The following is an 18,838-nucleotide window of genomic DNA, read 5'->3' on the forward strand; positions in this document are numbered from 1 at the left end:
CACTGTGCAACACAACAGAGAAGATTTTAGACTGACAATAATTCAGATACTGTAATGTGAAGCAGTATTTGCAATGTGAATTTGGTATTGGCACAGTGCATAGCTCCCTGTTTGCAACCCTTCCCTGAATATCTGCAAATACGTCATCCTGTTTCTTTGCATCGATTGTGTTCTGCCCAGTAACTCTGACAAGGTAGAGAATGCCTTCCTTGCCACACAAACAGTAGCCAGATGCTTGTCTTTCAGCAGTAGCATCTCCTTTAGGAAGGCCCAAAGGTGAAATTTCTGATCCTTTCAGCTTTTAAACATGGCCCTTGCAATGTAGCAGGCGATTTGTGCATCAAAGGCTGTCTGATACGAGGTCATATTGGACCAGTTAATTAATTATCATGTTGCAAAGGAGTACTTGCTTGAAGGAAAAAAAAAACACCTACGTCTGTGCTTGAAGGATCTCACCAATATTATCAAATAGATTTTGATTCGCTTCAGATTACCTGTTATAACAGGACATTATATTCAGTAAAATGGTAGATCCTATTAGCAAGGAAAGTCCATCTCACTTCTCTGGCTTTTTTCCAGGAGGTTGCTGTTCAAGCTGCAGACACTGTAAAATCCAAAAGTATTTTCTGACTCTTTCAATAAGAGGAGCTCTCTCTATTAGTTGTAAGGCCCTGATGCTGTAGGGACTTGCTGTTCTCTCATGGGAGCAGAGCAGGAGCTTATTGCAAGGCTGAAGGCAGTTTTTATAAATAACACTTTATCCCAAAATGTAGTCTTTTATCACAATAGGCCAAACAACAAAAATATTCATACCTTGGTTGGGAATGAGTGAAGATGTTCAGTTTTCCTCTAACAATAGTGTCTGTTGAATTTTTTTTCCTTTAAAGGTTATGGCGATAAAGGCAGGAAATCCAAAAGTTCTAAATAAGTTAATTGGTCTGGTACAGAAGAAAACAGAAGGACGGTCCAATCCTGTTCTGGTGAAGCAATTACTAGAGAAGAAGCTGTCAGGGTAGCCACAAGAGAAAAAGCACACAAGCAACTAAAGAAGCATGTGCTTTGTTCTGTCTGCAAATGAACTTTAGTGTCTCCTTGTGCAGCGTTGTGCTTGTTGGATATACTTCAAGCAGCTTGAAGTCCCAGCCTTCCCTGGATGCATCAGCCAAAGGCAGATGGGCCAGAGAAAAGCAGGATACAGCCATGTGCATCTTCCATGCTTTGATGTGGCACTTGGAAATGTGATTTCTACACAGCCCTGGGAAACAAGCTCCCAGAGGTTTCTGTGAGTACACAGAGAGCTGAAACCGCATGGGTTAGTTTTCCAATAAAGCGGGTACAAACTCAGCTTTTCTGTCTGCCTCTTTTTGAGAAGGGGGATTCACAGTCTCAAATACTCTGCCTGGACGTGCACACCATAACTCCCTGTCGTTGTGAGCACAACAGGAACAATTATTAAAACACCCAGAAGTTATTGAGGAGCCCACGTGTGCCTCGATGCTTTAACAGAAGGGAACAAAAGTTCACTGCTATCATTCTTCCTGGTTTCTGAGGAAAGGGGAAAGGATAAAGCCATGAGCTGCTTCACTATGAGCCTAAGGGTAGTGCCACAGACAGAAGTGCTGGCATCTCACCCTGTCAGATTGTTTGCTCACCTTCTCCCAGTTCTGCACCCACATACCTGCTGTGCCTGCTCTCAGTTCTGAGGAGTGCCTGAGGAGTGTGTGCCTGAGCCCTTCTGAGGGTCACATCCCATTCTGGCATCAGAGGCTCAGAACAGCAGATGTACAGCCAGCCCTGTACAACCTACAACAGAACAAGCAGAATCATAGAATAGCTGGAGTTGATTGTTGGAGTCCAGCTCCTGGCCCTGAACAGGATAGCCCCAGCTCCAGTTTGGTTTTTTTTCTCTGCAGGCAAGAACTTGGCTCCATGTTACAAACACCCAATGCCCAGGGCTGCTGCTTCTCTGGCACATGGTTTTCTCCTGTCACCTGGAACTGTACTGCTTTGGAACATGCAGTTTGGAACTGTACTGCTTAGGAATGGAACATGCAGTTGGCTGAGCTGGATTCAGCTGGGGTTCAGTCCTTCTCCACTACTTAATCCTAAGGGGTGTTTTGTGCTGGTAGGTTTTTTTTGGGGTTTTTTACATAGTTTGTTTTTCAGTTCCTGGCTTTCAGTAATCACTGAAATGCAGGGATCCAGAATAAACTTCCCCATCTGAACCAGCTTTAGCTGATTGAGCCATTAACAGGAAACGCAACAAGACGGAGTCTGCCAAATTTTCATATAGTAGGGAAATAAATCCCATTTAGTACCAGATGCTTGAAGTTCTTAAATCTCTCCTGGAGACTGCTAAGCCATACTTTTTAAAGATCACACCTACCTCAGGCCTCATAGCTACTTCTTCAGAATTGTTCTTCAGGATGTGCCTGCAGGGCAGACATGGTCACAGGAGTGCAGCAGGTGTGACCCTGGGACTTCAGACACCTCTGGCAAATGTGGTGCTTGCAGCACTAGTTCAAAGTAGGCTGATGGCAGTTCTTCCTCCTGAGTGGCTGTGCTGATGTTATGTCTTGAGGAGGACGTTGCTGTACAAATTGCCTGAGGTTCAAGTGCAAACTCCTTCATTGGAAGGAAAAAAACCCTTTGGTTTTCAGTACATTTAATGAATAAAATGTATAAGCATTATTCACAAAAACGTACCTTTACAATTCAAACATCATCCTACAGCTTACAAAAAGCAGTAATACAACTGCAGTCAAAAACTGTGACCCTACAAAAACCAGTCCACCAAACAAAAAGCCTAAACCACCAAAAACTCCCCAAATCACACCACGCATAGGATTTTCATGTAATTTGACCTTCACACTAATACTTCTACTATCACTTTTCACATAATGAGCAAAACCTACCGTTTTACTTAGAGCGGTGTGAGTTTTCTGTAAGTTTTCAGTCAATAAAGGTTTAGATTATACAATAAACTACTGGGATTCTGTTCAACTCTTGCCATGGCAGCAAGAAACAAGAAGGCACAAGGGTTTTTCCATGAAATCTTGAATCTTAGAGATCTTCCCTCAGTTTAGAAAAACACAGTTGTTTCCCAGAGGTGATCCTCCAAAGGTTAGTGTTTGTTGTGGCACAGCTGGATGCTGCTCTGCTGAGTTCCCCACTGCTGCAGTGGGTGCCTTTTAAAAAGAGGAATCAAACCAACAATGTATTTGGAAGAGTAATAAATAAGGTGATGAAGGAAGCATCTCAATTAATGTAGCAAGGCTACTGCTGATAATTCTCTCTTATGGGCTAATTCTTCTTATCCACTCTTTTACTATGGAATTATACTTTACTAGTCTCTGCAAAACCTGTTAAAAATCATCAGCTGGGTTCTCTCTGAGTAGAGTCTGTGTCAGTACCTCACGCACCTGGGCCTGTGCAAAGCACTGGACACTGTCCTGCATGGCATCCTTATCTCTAAACTGGAGAGACATGGATTTGATGGGTGGACTGCTCAGGGGATAAGGAATTGGCTGGCTGGTTGCACTCAAAGAGCTGCAGTCAATATTCTGATGTCCACATGGAGGCCAGTGATGAGTGGGACTGTCCAGGGGTTGTGACTGGGCCTTGCCCTGTTTCACATCTTTGCTGGTGACAAGGACAGTGGGATTGAGTGCTCCCTCATCCATCAGCAAGTTCTCTGATGACAACAAGCTGTGTGGCATGGTCACTGCAGGACAGAGACACCATCCAGAGGGATCTGGACAGGCTTGACAAGGGGGGCTCTGCAAAGAAGTGGGACTTCAGGGTGCTGGGGGATGACAAACTTGACCTGACCTGGCAATGTGCACTCACAGCCCAGAAGGCCAAATGTGTCCTGGGCTGCATCCAAAGCCCTGTGGGCAGCAGGGCAGGGGAGGGGATTCTACCCCTGTGCTCTGCCCTGGTGAGACCACACCTGTAGTGCTTCATGCAACTCTGGGGTCCCAGCACTGGAAGAACAGGGATCTATCGAAGCAAGTCCAGAGGAGACCATGAAGATGATCAGAGGGCTGGAACATCTCACCTGTGAGGACAGGTTGAGACAGTTGGGGCTGTTCAGCCTGGAGAAGAGGAGGCTCTGGAGAGACCTTATAGCACCTTCCAGTCCCTCAAGGGGGCCAACAAGAGAGCTGGAGGAGGACAAGGGCACGTAGTGGTAGGATGAGGGGGAATGGCTTTAAGATGAGAGAGGGCAGGTTTAGATTGGATATTGGGAAAAACATCTCTACTGTGAAGCACTGGAACAGGTTGCTCATAAAAGCTGTAGATGCCTCATCACTAGAAACGTTCAAGGCCGGGTTGGGTGAGGCTTTGGGCAACCTGTTCTAGTGGAAGGTGTCCCTGCCCATGGTGGGGTGTCACCCTGTTCTTCTAAAGTTCTTCTAAGTCTTCTGATACTTACATTTTTGTAATCGAGTTTCTCATGCACTTTTCATGTAAATAATGATTGTTTTGCATCCTTTCTAGAAAAAGAAAAAATTGATAAACTGTTACTTTAACCAGTGTAGTTAAAGAAGTAACAATTTCATCCTCCAATCCCTAGTCACCTTTAGAATTCTACAAGTATTGAAGTCAAAAATAAACATGCTCTTTTTTGCCTTAAACATCTCAACATTTAAGTGTCGTTCATTACATGTTGTATTGCAACAGTGGGGGGGTTAGAATTATATTAAGGTCCCTTCCAACCATTCTGTGATTTACTCTTAAGTCTCAATCTATTTTAACCTCCAGCTGCCAGAGACAATGGATAACAAGAAAGATTAAAAAGGGATAATTGTAATATTCTTTCCTTCCAGGGAAGGTAAAGAGCAGCCATAGTCTATAAATTTTGCACTGTATTATGAAACAGTCAGTTCTAAAATGTTTAAACTCTTTTGCAGACACAAAATGTGAATTTCTTTTTGATACAAGAAAAAAGTGGTTTGAGCCAATTGAGATCAAGATAATGAACCTTTTCAGTATTTGTGGAGATACCAGCTACCAACTTCAAAGCAGAGGTAGCTGGCAGTGCTCAGACCTAGCAATGGGAAGGCTCAGTTGGGCCAGCTCACATTGCTCCCACTATCCAAGCCTGCATTAAGGGGCTCATCAGTCACCTCACACCCCTTTGACTGAACCAATACAGCCAAAACATGGGATCCTTTTTGCCTGCCAAGGCCCTTATACAGCAGCCTAAATACAACCACCACCTTCCCATTCCCCTAAATGGAGCTCACAGCAAATTCTAAAAAAGCCAAAAAAAAAAAAAAAGTGGACCGCTGTACTGAGCAAAACAAACAGCTTTGGTTTATATCTGCTTAGCAGTAGTTGATGAGCACATTAAAAAAGCAGAAGCAAGAGCCTCAAAGAATTTAGTTTCTGCTATTTAAAGACAAATAAAACAACCCTACAGGACAGGTGGGTCTGCAGGATAGAAGACAGAGCCTGACTCTGAAGTGTTCTATGTAGGACATCCTGCAGGCCAGGAGGCTGTCCCAAGTGTGGCTGTATCAAGGCTGGAGCTCTGGAATGAAGATAGAGACTTTGACCCCAACTTGGAAGTCTCATTTAGCTACTCCAGTGCTCTCTGATCTAATGATTGCAGATGCCATCTGTGCAACAGCATCAGGCAGGGTGAATTAAGGACAGTTTCATGCAGATTTTCAGCAGTTACTATCCATGAACAGAGGACCAAGGAAAATGCTCACAAATTAAAAGTTGACACCAGACACTCACGACCATCTCAACTACTCATTGCTGGAAGTCTTTTAGGAGGTCAGGCCTGAGGGTGGAGAGCTGATACTTACTATCTGATATAACTGAAGTATCCTGTATCTGAGGCTGCAGAAGAGGAGAAGAAAGTTGTCTAAAAAGATGCTGGCAGTGCTCTAAGTAGCGAAGAAAGAATTTCTAGCACTCAGCCTTGGCTGCAGAGTTTAATTTTAACTGTGTTAAAAATAGAAGTACACGATAGGAACCTTAACTAAAAAATTACAGCAGAGCATTCAGCTGTGGTTTCAGTGCGGCCCCTTTCCACCCTGCTTTGTGGTGTGGTGTCGGGGTTCTGGGATGCTTTTGTGTCTGAGCACCCTCTACCTACACTTACACAACCACTGACCTCAGCAGCACCTTCCCAGGAATTTATGGCCTTGTGTGCATGCTCAACCTGGAGAGTGTTTGTTTTCTCACACATAAAGAAAAACAAATTGGGTTTTCAGTCAGCTCTCTGTTCTCAAACTGCACGAGGGAGAAGAAATAAGAGCACACTCCTGGTTTGTTTGCCCTCGTTGCCAGCATCTTCTTAAAATGCTATTTACACATACTCACACACACACACACTGGATTCTGAATTCAGGCAGTGGCCGCTTAAAACCAAGTTACAGCAGACAGGAGGTCTCTATTTATCAATCCAAATGCTCAGAAGCTTCCCTGCATTGGGTTGGCTTCAAGTGCAAGTTGTCCCCTGCCTCCTCAGAAGCCACAAACACACAGGTAATACACAGACAGAGAGGAAGGACTCTATTGATAAACAGTGTGAGGAATGCAGTAAAATACAAAATCCCAAGTTGTCATGACCTGTCATTTGCTGTGCATTTTTCTGCCCATTGTGATGGCAAATTTAGATTCCATCTTCAAGAGCCCCTGGGCCAAGCACAATCAGTAACTAAGGATGATTGCAGTGGAAACACAAAACCACTGGGAATCACTTCTCTCCTGACAGTAGTCCAGCCCACACCCCACATTAGGCTAGACAGCCTGAATTTTAACTGCAATAAAGCAAGCTGCAGAAATGTTCAGGTGCCACCATGAGAGAACAAAGCTGCAGTAAGAAGGTAGTTTAATGAGCAACATAGCTGTGCATACTCCCAGTGGAACTGAACCTTCTGTCCAGGACCATCCTAGACGTGGATCCTTCAGATCTCCTGTAGGGCGTACAGGCATTTCACAACTGTCTGCAGCATTTGCTGACCAGCTGAAGAACTAAGTGGTGAGGGATCCTGACCTTTGGTTTCTCCCCTTTATCTGTGTGGGGGAGTCCAATTCATGACGCTGTGAACGATTCCCATCTTTGCCTGCTTGTCTTGCCCAAGAAAAAGACTGGTGACAGCTGTGTCAGATCCCATGTTAACCCATCTCACACAGAGGCAGCAAACTAATCCATGCAACATTCCCTGCCTTGTCACTGCAGCCATTGGAGAAAGGCCTCCATGTCCAGTACCTGGAGCTGCAGAGCTGCACTCCCATGATCCTCACAAGAGCCGACAGCTTCACTGTAGGTAATGCTCCCTCCATGCACAGCCTTTTGTGTAAGCACAAAGCAGAAGTTCTCCCAACTGGTTGCATCAGCCACAGCTGTAATTGTCTAAACCCACTAAGCAGGCATAACCATCAGTAAGTTGTATTTTAGCTGCTCAAGAGGCCACACTATCAGGCTGGTCGTAGAGGCTGCTAGATTTTTTCCACACTGAAGCTCAGAAACCAATGTTATGACCCCAGAGATTTAAAAAAGACACTGATCAGTGTTTCTAAACTCCCAAGTTGTGCTTGGACACCAAGAGACAGAAGTCGTTGGCTCAAGCTGCAGCAAGGGATACTGAGACCCAGAGCCACTCCCTCTCCTTTGAGTTCAAGCTGGCATTTCGTCTGAGCTCTGGCCAAACTGACACAGCAGCACTGAGCTGGACACAGTTTAGTTGTCTCAGATTTGACTCGTCCATGTTATTTTTCGGTCTAAATCCAAGCTAGTTATTTTTAAAGTAGACTGCAATAAAACACAGCTGCTGTGGAAATGGCTTCATCAGAGACGAAGGTTTGCAGGTATTTAGTCCACAGTACGTAATTGTATGGGCAGTCTGCTGAAGTGCCAAAGTTGAGAAATGCAGCCTTTGCACAAAAGTTCCATCAGGGCTTTTAGCCCAGAGACTTCAGTCTTAATTTAATCCAGCTGCCACAAGAACCATTATAATCAATGAACAAAAAGAAGATTTGCACAGTCAGCAACAAAACACCACTTTAAGCACCTACATATTTGAGAATCCAAGTAATGCTCCTTTGCATAAGTAAGAGGCTTCCAACTGAGCATATAACAAATGAAGTACATTGATGCTGGGCCACAACATGTTTAGAAAAGCTGGGGGCCACTAAAAAATAAAGTGCATTTAGTCAGAGCAGGGCTTTTACCACCAACAAAGTCACAGAAATAGTGCTGCATTCTGTGGCTGTCTGCGGTCAGACAGCTGGCACCACCATCCTCTTATCCAAGTATCTATTTATGCAAGTCTGACACCACCTTCACAAGGAGCAATTTTTACCCTTCTTTGCACATTTGTGTCCCAAAACATCACACAGCACTGCTGCCCACTTGGACAGGTACTGTAGGACGTGGTCATATTAATTTTTCAAGTTTGAGCTTTTTCTTTCTGGTCCCTGATAAATGAGAGCAACAAAAACGTAAATTCTGCATTTCACACAGAGAGAAGTGGCCCCTCCTACTCTGTTTTACTTTTGGTTTGCCCATTAATGTAAGCAGTCCAAGTGCCATGTGTCCTCCATTTCTGCTGATAATGCTCAAAGAGTGCAAGGAGGAACATATTCTAATTATGTAAATCAGATCAGGACACAGCAGTATTGTTACTGTACAGTGCCAGAGCTATCGGAGTTAAAAGAAAAGAAAGAGGAAAATCCCAGTATTCTACTCATAAACACAGATGCAATTTAAATGTTAGAAACATAATGGGAGCTGTCATAAGAACTGCAGGCATGACATAGCAATTTCAGTTAATACAGCAGAGTAAATTGCTTATTAAATCAAGCCATCCTCAAACAGGAGCTCTGGCTACAAATTCAAATGATACAATGACATAATTTAACTGCAACAAATCACACTGCTCCCATCCTTTTCTTTCCAACCCTGAGATTTCAGAGCATCTTAGGGGAGCTAAAAATCCTTCCTGAAGCATGAAACCTTCTGAGAGGCTTAAGCAGAGTGCACAAAAGGGTAGTGAGTGTGTACACACTGTGCTGGATGGTGAACTTCTCTTGGTAAATAGAACTTAACCTCTTGAACTGAAACCCTCGGAGTCTGCAGGATGCTGCATGTTTGTTTGCAAATGTTTTTCTCTGAAGGACTGAACAGATCACTTGGGCTTTGTGCACGGGCCAAAGAGCGGCATTGGTAGCAGGAATGCTGCTCAGGCTTCCTGTCTATCCAGTCCTGCTCCCATTCCAAGGTACAGCCCCCTGCTGATGTCCAAGGTCCACCTCAATCACATTTTGTTTTCTCCCATCCTAGCAAATTTACCAATCTTACTAAAAATACCAAATCACATCTGAAAGGCAAGTGCTCTGTACCACAGCATGACACCACTGAATTCAGACTTTTTGCAAAGTGACAAAGCCCAAAGAAAGAAGAAACAAGTAATTTATGAACTGGATGCTTGGAAGCATGTACCTGGGCCTGCTGGTGGGAGGGACAGTCCATGCCTGATACTGGAGTTTTCTCATCTTCACAGAATACAGCTGAAAACAGAAGTTCTCATTTCTGTTCTTGAAAACCAAAGTCAGAAGTTACCAGACAGAAAAAGACAATGTATTTTTCACACCCAGAACTGCAACAGCAATAACCTGATCCCATTCAAAATATCATCATATTCTTTAGGACACCCATGAAAAAGATCAAATTTAACAAAAATGCATAGAATACAATAATAAACTAGTAAGCACAGCCAGCATCATGTGAACTGCACCTGACTATACAAGTCCAAAGATCAGCACAAGCATGAATGAAACTGCTGAGTGCTTTAGTCCAATTAATGCAAACCATGTGTATGTTTACTGAGACCAACCCAGAAAGCATCCAGAAATGGCCAAAGGTAAAAGAGAATGACTACAAATTTTTGAAGACAAAGTACTCACTTTATAGGCAAGCTGCAAAAACAAAATAAACAAAAACTAAACCAAACCAAAACCACACACACACACACAAAAGCAGGTTTAAAATGCTGGAAAGATTCCTTGCAATAGCAGAACAGCTTAAAAACACACTCCAAGGCTACATAATTGGAAATGTGGCATTCACAGTTTGAAGCATCTAGTAGGAGGCTGGAAATTCACTTTGGTATCACTGAGCCACCACCTGCAGTCTTTGGAATAGATCTACCAAGGCACTTCATTTGGAACTGATGCTGAGCCCATGTACCAAAGGACTGCTCCAGTCACACACCCACCTGAATGTGGGAAAAACCAGATCACAAAGCACTTCCTTGTTCTTGGAAAGAGCAGCATAATGCTGTTGTCCTCCAGGGACCTACAGGCAGGACCACAGCTTCGACCACAAGCACAGGTTTTTATTGGGAAAGGATGTATCATTGGTGAGAGACAGGATAACACATTATCTAACTGGAGAGAAGAAGCTGATTAGAGAAGCATTTGGCTGAAGAGCTTATGCACACAGATGTGATTCATCTCAAAAGATCAACATTTTCCAGCTAAATCACAGGTTCTGCATTTTGAAGGCAGGAAGAGGCAATTCCCACCAACAGTTTTTTGTACTGGCTGCCAGACATTATACTGCTATTACATCTGAGACACAGCTGGAAGTCTGATCCCACTCAGAAAAAAAGCAATGCAAAGGTACACATATGATCTGCATTTTTACATTCTAAGCCAGGGTCACTGCACTCCTCCACCTCTTCCTCTTGGGGAGCTGACAGACATTTCCCATTGGTGAGGGGACACTGCACAAACACAGCTCTGATCTTTCAGCAAGAAGCCTTCCACACAACTCCAGATTTCAAAGGCTGACTTCATCCTACTGGATGTATAACATAAGCTCTACTAAAACTTATGAGGAAAATCCTCTCCTTCCTCTAATTTACAGATGCTTTTATGAGCAGTCCACATTTTAAAATACTCATGGAGCTTAACAGACCTGCCGGGATGAAACTGCAGTGATTTTGTCCATTTGCTGAAAACATCAGTTAAAATTAACAATCTCAAAAGAAATCCCTTCTATCCAGCAAATAAGGATTCTTAGTTTATAATACAAAAAAAGGAAGGGAGTGTTCAGGTAGTAATTTACTGTCTTGAGCACTGGTCTGCGGAGTTCTTTACTTTTAAAAAAGTGAAATAATCTTTCTAATTCCTGTTTAAAAAGTCCTCAAAAAAAAAAAAAAAACTAGATTGCTTCTGCATTTTAGCAATTGTTTCTGAACCACTAAAAGTCAGCTGATCAAACTTTCCTTTTGCTCACATGCAGTTCTTGCAGAAGAGGTGACAGGAAGAGCAAGCACTGACTGTACAACCATAATGCTAAAACACTTCCAACACACACACTGAACCCCCTCAGGCCAGGCCTGTGAGTACAGCATGGAAGGCAGCAGAAATGGGGGATTAGGGAAAGAACCCACAGTGCCCTAGGTTTACAAAAAAAAAATTTAAAAAAAATCAATCAATCAATCTCATTACCCATTTACAACAACAATGCAAGGCCGGGCGGGGATCTGAAAAAGAAAGAGCTCTCCTCAACCTGGGTAACTAATACCTAAGGAAAAACCCCACAGCTTTGGCTTCAGCTTCCAAGAAAGCTTGTGAGGTGAAAGAGAGCCATGTGGAGGTCAGTAAGTGATTTACAGAATGGTGATGCAGTGGCACCTGAAAAACTAAACAAGTCATAAATGAAACCAAACCAGAGAGAGTCAGCTAGGAAGCAACAGGACCCCCAGCCATCATGGAAGTGAAGACTGTGCAGCAAACAAGAAAAGATGGACGCAGAGAAGTTCTGGAGGTGATTTTGTTGGAGACAGACTTTGGGATTTTATTTTTTTTTTCTTGGAATAGCCTACAGCAGGCTGACAAAATGAATGCAGACACTTTAATCTATACCTTGTAGATTAAAGGAAGAACTTTTCAGAACTACCTAAAGGATTTAGGAGCTTAAGCTGCACTGCACATTCCAGAGGGATTTGATGTGCAATTAATTAGACTGTTCTGGAATGTCTTTGGTTTTTGTTTTTAAACTGTTTTTTTCCTTGAAATCTCTGAGAAAGTGTGTTTCAAAATCAGAATGTGATTAACTGGAATTCCACATTATGGAATTACAATGAGCAGGAGAACTAATGTACGCAAATGTTATTTCTGATTTCTGTTTCTTCACATTTTTTGGAGTCACTGTTAGTTTGTATCCTGGCCAAAAGGGTTTATGGCTTTCATGAACTAAGCCCCTCTTTATGTAGCCAACTACAACACACTGGAAGCACAATTATGCAGCTAAGATAAGACAAAATACAGTGATGATGCACCAATTCATCACGTTTGGGTTCTTCTAATGAAGCCCATTACTCACAGAAGAGAATTTTCTCAAGCAGTTAGTCACCAGCAGACAGCTTTCCCCATTACTCCTTCCTTTTCTGCAGCTGGTGAATAGCCTGGTCCTCCCCTCACCATCCCAGAAATACAGTATTAGGAAAAGTCAACACCTAAATTAAAAGTAAACAAACAGTATTTAACTTTCCCTTAACCAAAAGAAATTAACAATAAAACAGTACACCTTTCATGAGCAAGCAAACCTTTTTCATTTAATAAAAAAATGACAAAGAAAGACAAAAAACAGCCTGCTGTCCATTTAACACTACAGAAAAATACAGAGTATCTTTCTTTAGCTTATTAAAACAAGCATACAAATAAACTAGACACTAATAACAGCTTGCATAGAAACATTTTGTTTTGTACTTTGTGCAAATCTTACTAAATAAGGCATGCTGGCGGGCTTAGGTAGCAATGCAAGAGTTATCAAGGAATGCCGAGGAACCACAAGGAAAATTCCAGGCAGTCTGCAATCCACATCCACTTACACACTTCACTGGACTTCAAAGCCCAACAGCTGATAGCTGCAGATCTGTCTGCAACATAAGGCAATATGGTATGTGTAGGGCCCAGCACCTGCTTTCAGCTACTCAGGGGTTTGCTACACATAAGTTCACTTGAATTCAGAAAACCTGAGCCAGTACTTAAAATGGGGGTTTTGGGTGGGGATCAGTAAGAACTCAGCTTCAAGGTGGAGCAAGGGAAGAGGCAAAGAGGACAATGACATCAAGAAACACAGCCCTTCACATAAGCCCTTCAGGTTTTGTGCAGATTTTGAACGTCTTTTTATACTGTGAACTTTTCCCTTGGGGCAATGTTTTTTCAAGCAAACTTGTCTCCTAACAAATTATTCAGAAGAGCATTTCTGGAACAGAAAAAGTTAACGTGTTTGTGTATCTTCACCAGCCAACAAGTGTCTATTGCAGAAATCCAACAGGAATTAGTGACACTGAAGAAGGGTGGCTGTGTAACAAGGAAGGGATGAAGAAGGAAGCTGCAGTAAGAGCAGTATTAGAAATCTCAAATAAGTTATGTAGCACAGAGGGAAATTATAAGGCCTAACTGGAATAATATTTTGCCTCCTTCTTCCCCCTCCAAATCAAGTATTTTCAGGAAATATTTAAGTACAACCTTCTTTTGAAAGCAGCTTTGCATTAAGAATCTGTTTAAACTCCAAAAGCTTTTTCAAAACACATTTTAAAAACCCAGTAATAATAATCTTCAAAATCCTCCAGTATTTTTTAACACAAAATGGAATGTTCCTGGGCTAGAGCTGCCAGTTCCTTCAGGAACTCTGGGAAAAGGGCAGCTGCAAGTACGGCGTTCCTCACGTGTGCAGGAAGGCTGGGATGAGCCAGGCCTTTCTTTCCTTTCTGTCCCAGGAAAGGCTGCAGTACAGCTGGATAAGCTTCAGGAAGATTCCTTCCTTTCCCTGGGTTGCTGCTGTGATGGACATTACCTAAAGACAGGAGGAGAGGGAGAGGAAAGAAAAAAGACTCTGTATATTAAGCACACAGATTACTTTTATAGTGTCCAAAGCCAGTTTAAAAGGATTGTGTTCAGAGCTGTAATTTGCAGTACCCACATCGTGCAGGGGGATACTGCACTAATCCAGCATTTTAAAGTTCTACGTGGCCTGGTTCTATTGCATTTTTTATTACCTATCTTTCCCCAGGTTATATATCATTCAGTTACAGCTCTGATGAGAGAAATATGTGGGCAGAAGAGGAGTCAAGGGAAAGAGTAATATGGATTTACCTTCTGAAACAGCAGATAATATCTACCCATCTAGAGCCAACATGGTTGTCTCCGTTTCAACCATACTACGCTCTATCCCTCCCCAACATCAAACTGTTGTTTTCATTTTACTTCTCTTTCTCTATCGTCTCCCTGTGAATCACCATGTCAATGGGTCTGAGGCCAAGCTATCACATCACCGCATGAGTTTGAAACAAGTTAGAAACTAAGGGGAAAAAAAAATTAAAAATTGGATTTTTCTGCAGCTATAGGCCTCACTGACTACACTTACTTCCCTGCAAAGCAACTAACCATTAAAAAGAGAGCAAGTGAAAACCACTGTATGTTCTGCTATATGATCTCTGCTGCCAGAGTTCAGAGGATCAGAGCTCAAGTATCAGAATGCATGGAGTTACAGTGACAGCAGCACTTAAATTTCAATCAATTGTTCCTTGTTTCAACCTGAAGCAGAACTGCCCTTTAATTAGATAACAATTAATTTAGTGAAACTAAAAAGGTGACAAAATCTAATGCTGATGAAAATAAATACTCTACAAAGAAAAATTAACCTGTACAACTCACTGCTACAAGATAGAACTCACTGCTACAAGTATCATTGAGGCCAACAGCGGAGACAGATGAAGTCCCATCTATCTCACAAGTGGGATGCTCTCCTGAGATGTAAAAGTAAATCATTAAAAAGAAATAAAAGGACTGTTATGTTAATTCACACACTGCAGACAAGCCCAAAACTGCATTGCTGCCTTCAGAAGGGGTTTCCCCTACACAGCACACAGTTTATGTTAAAGTCTCGAGTGACACCAGCCTTGCTCTGAAACCCCTCCAAGCAGCGAACAGGGGGAGCTGTAGATGAAGGCCTCACTCGATGCTGCACAGCAATCCTCTGTTCAACAGCTCTGCACTTTTGTTCCTTGCCTGTACTTCACCCAAGGCACTGTGGAATTACTCTACTCTTCCAAACACTTGAAAAAAAAAATTCCATCTCAATCATTTAACAGACTTGTACTTTCCTTGAGTTTAAAACACCTTTCCAACTCCAGACTTATCAATCATTCATGCTGTTATTCTACAAATTTCTACCTACTAGAGAGAGAGTACAGGAATTTCTATTCTGTGGGAAAATCTGACTGTGGGAGGAAAAACAACTTAAATTATAGATTACAATGAAAAGATAAAGTTTTAAGCTTCCCCTGAAGATTTTTTTCTCAGATTTTCTAATGTCAAAACATTTCATAATTAATATTTTAAGTTTTTTTTAAATAGTTTAGGCAATATAACCAGAATGCTAGTACACTGTCAAAGCTTTGCTCTTCTTTATACTCTTCCTTTTAAAAAGAATCAAAACTGATACATCTCTAAAAATATTTTTTGTTTAGATTCAACTGCTTGTTTGGAAAAAACCCCAAAAAACCAGAAAGGCACAGAAAGCTGATCTAGGAACTAGAGATTTGGTTTTTTTTCTTTGATCAGGATTGTTCACTTCTCTCTAGGGTCAGGATGCAATCTGAGTCATACAATTGAAAATTGAGCAAATGAGTACTCTGAAGATTGCTACCAACACACTGAAAAAGGGGCAGCTTGCACATGGAACTACATCGTGACAGCTCCAGATGTGTAACCAGAGCCCAAGCTGCTGTGGAAGAAATCACACACTACTGCAAGCAAAAAAGAACAAATTGTACCATTTCTGTTCAAAAACCTTCTGACACCAACCCTGTAAAGTGAGAGAAAATTCTCTATAATATTTTGGTTTTACATTTGTTATCCTCACTAACTCTGCCTTCAGGTTTTCATATGTGAATTCTGTAGGAGGCTGGCTATGCTCAGACCCGCAGAGAACACTGGGGTTTATTCACCACTTCTTTTCAGGGGAAAAATCCCTCAGAGAGCAACCAATATGTCTGACAGTCAGAGATGGTGTTCAAGTTAATGCAAAGAAGTCCATGGGGAGTTCCCAATTTGTTGTTTGGTTTTGGTTTGTTTTTTTTCTTTTTTTCATTTACCATTATTGCAGCAGTTCCTACCTTGCACTTTTTAATCAACATAATGAACTACTGGTTGATGGGCTACTGAGCCAACTCTCCCCCAGGATTACAGTCTGATGACTTGCATCACTAGTCCTGTAGGGAACCAAATCTGCAGTTATCCAGAAATTTACTTACTCTCCATTCATTTGTCAAGAGAAGCCTTCTTTGCAGGAGTTGCCACTATACAGAAGAAAGTGTACTAACAGGGTGACTAAGCAGCCTTGTTTCAAATTCCTAAATAATGACCAGCATGAGTCAACCTGGCAAATTCTGAAGCCCACAGAAGAAAACTGACGTAAAACAGGAAGTATAAATAAATGTCATTGGGAATGCATTATGTGAAAGTTCTTATTGCCAGCACCTGAGAAAAAAAGGACTCTGAATATTGCCTCCTAATCTCCTCTCCCACATGCTAGCTACAATGCCATCTAATTGTTCAGCTTTCTACTCTATGACACCAAAATGCAGAGCCTAAAATGCTACTGACATGTGCAGGACACAGCTTTTTTACAGCAGACCAACAGACCAACTCTTTGGGATGCAGCCTTAGCAAGATCATAATTTTACAGACTAGATATACTGCAAACCTTAGAAACACAGACTATGCTGACTAAAAACTAGGTAGATTATTCTTCAGAGTCTTGAAAAATGAAAACACAATTAAAATGGCACATAAAGACTACTGATTTCCACACCTATGGAAATCCAAGAAAAGCATCAACATCTTCACAGAAGTGTGGACAGAGTGGATGATTATTGACTCCCAAAGATGAGTAAGCACACACCTGTAAATGCAGTCTCTCTTGAACCCTCTTATAGAGACAGCTCTTCATGACTCACCAAATTTGACATATTCCCATTGTGTGGCAAGCTGGCTTTTAAGAGAAGCCTGCATCCAACATTGCTCACTCAGAAGCAAGCTGAGAACAAGCATGTCCTCAGGGCAGGGCTTCAGCTCTATCCATTGCCTGCCTGTGTCTGGAAGGTTCTTATTTGGCAGCTAAGACTTCATTTGTTTATTTTTACTAGCTTGCCCCACAGTGGTAAAAATAAGTAGAGGTAACGGTAAAGACAGGTGCAGTATGCACTGGTGCTTGAGAGGCAGAAGATGTTACAGAGTCCCCTGCAAAGCTGGCTTGGTGGGGTGATACCTGTATAACTCCCCACTGCTCATAGATACACACATTTTGGTTTTTTCTGCTTGTTTTGATTTGTTTGTCATACAAGAAAGATACTAGCCAGAAAACTTTCAGTGTCTTATCTCCTTCAGTGGCAGCCCAAACCATGACACCAAGCCTTATTCAATTGTTGCAGAAACCAGTTCATACTGTCTTCTATCAAAAAAGAACCAATGACCTAGCTGAAAGTCAGGCTAAAAATAAAATGAAATCGTGCACATATGCCACCTCACCTCATGCTTTGAAAGTGAGTTTGTTTACTGACAGCAAGCCAAGAACTGATTTTGTTACTTCTTTAAACAGACATTTTATATACCAAATAAAAACTCATAAACAGCAAAGAATATCCAAATAGACCCATACACGGTGGTCTACTGAGCATTATCACTTTAAAGTCAGAAGGATGCAGCTGGCTAATGGCATTCACAACACACCACACCTTTTAATCATCTGGAGAAAAGGACAGGGGTAAGTCATGCCACCAGCCCTCCTCTGAGCATGCTCATCATTTACCTTTGGTGAACAATTCTTCCGCAGCATCAGACATGTCCACACGAAAAAGCAGGTACTGTTGGGCCTCCAGGAGAAGACCTGGGAAGTCTTTTTCAATGGAAGCAAAATGTTCAATCTTATTTTTCACAGATGCCAGCACCTGCCAAAACAACAGTAACAACTACTTCTTTCTCTTTTGCTCCCAGTGCAGCCACAGACTGAATATTGAGGCGTTCTCTACCTCCATTAAAACAGAGTTCTGACAAAAGCTATGGTCATACAGAGTTTCCAGTTCTTTGCACAAATGCAATTAAAACATGGAAATGAAATAAGAAGCTCTCAGACAGGTAGGAAAGCTACATGTGAAAGTGAAAGGAGCTAATGTAAGGTTTAAGGAGCCACTAAAGACACTGCTCCAGTAGGCATGGCTAACACCTGTGTAAATACCTGATAGAGCGAGCGCACGCTAGGCTGAAACACCATGTTGGTGTTGAGCAGAAAGGAGCGAAGAAGTGGCTGTGGATAACTTGCCAGCTGAGTAATAATCCCAATAAGCAGCAAATTTACGTGCAAGGAATTCTCCAGCATGTTCTCCAGCTTTGACAACACTACGCTTATAAATGGTCCTGCAAGAAAAGAAGAAGGAATCAATGCTTTTGTTTTCACAGAAGAAAAACCCTGAGATCCAGGAAAAAGGCATTTAAAGGGAATTTTGACCATGATAACCAACCAAATTAGCCCTCCCACACAGTAACTGAAGACAGCAGGGAGAAAATCCAAACTGTAGCTGAACAGAGAAAGCAGACTTAACAGAGGTGTTGAAAGCTTTTGTGGTGAGCAGCACATTTGCTACCTAGCCAATCAGTTTACATTAATGGCTTATTTAACATGCATGACTATTCCACTTGTATATACCAATAAGGATTTAGCCTAGGACATTACAGTCTACCACTCTATTCCCCTTTAATAAACTGGAAGGGTATTACTAGTTTTAATGCAAATAGA

General features: G+C 42.0%; 2 protein-coding genes across 7 annotated transcripts in view; one reads left to right on the plus strand and one right to left on the minus strand.

The window, feature by feature from the left end:
- Positions 1 to 1,344, plus strand: part of GATB (glutamyl-tRNA amidotransferase subunit B) — a 41,027-nt gene extending 39,683 nt beyond the window's left edge. Inside the window, exon 13 of the mRNA XM_030948333.1 lies at positions 888 to 1,344. Within this exon, the coding sequence (XP_030804193.1) occupies positions 888 to 1,016 (129 nt within the window). The 3' untranslated portion in view covers positions 1,017 to 1,344. The remainder of the gene's footprint in view (positions 1 to 887) is intronic.
- Positions 1,345 to 12,744: 11,400 nt separating this feature from the next.
- FAM160A1 (family with sequence similarity 160 member A1) overlaps positions 12,745 to 18,838 on the minus strand; it is a 78,527-nt gene continuing 72,433 nt past the window's right edge. For all 6 annotated transcript variants that reach the window (XM_030948395.1, XM_030948391.1, XM_030948392.1 and 3 more), the window contains 3 exons: positions 18,281 to 18,459; positions 17,855 to 17,993; positions 12,745 to 13,837 (listed from right to left, as the gene is read on the minus strand). In XM_030948395.1, coding sequence (XP_030804255.1) covers positions 13,620 to 13,837; positions 17,855 to 17,993; positions 18,281 to 18,459 — 536 coding nt within the window. In that variant the 3' untranslated portion in view covers positions 12,745 to 13,619. The remainder of the gene's footprint in view (positions 13,838 to 17,854; positions 17,994 to 18,280; positions 18,460 to 18,838) is intronic.

Source organism: Camarhynchus parvulus, chromosome 4, assembly GCF_901933205.1.
Source record: "Camarhynchus parvulus chromosome 4, STF_HiC, whole genome shotgun sequence".
Classification (NCBI taxonomy): Eukaryota; Metazoa; Chordata; class Aves; order Passeriformes; family Thraupidae; genus Camarhynchus; species Camarhynchus parvulus.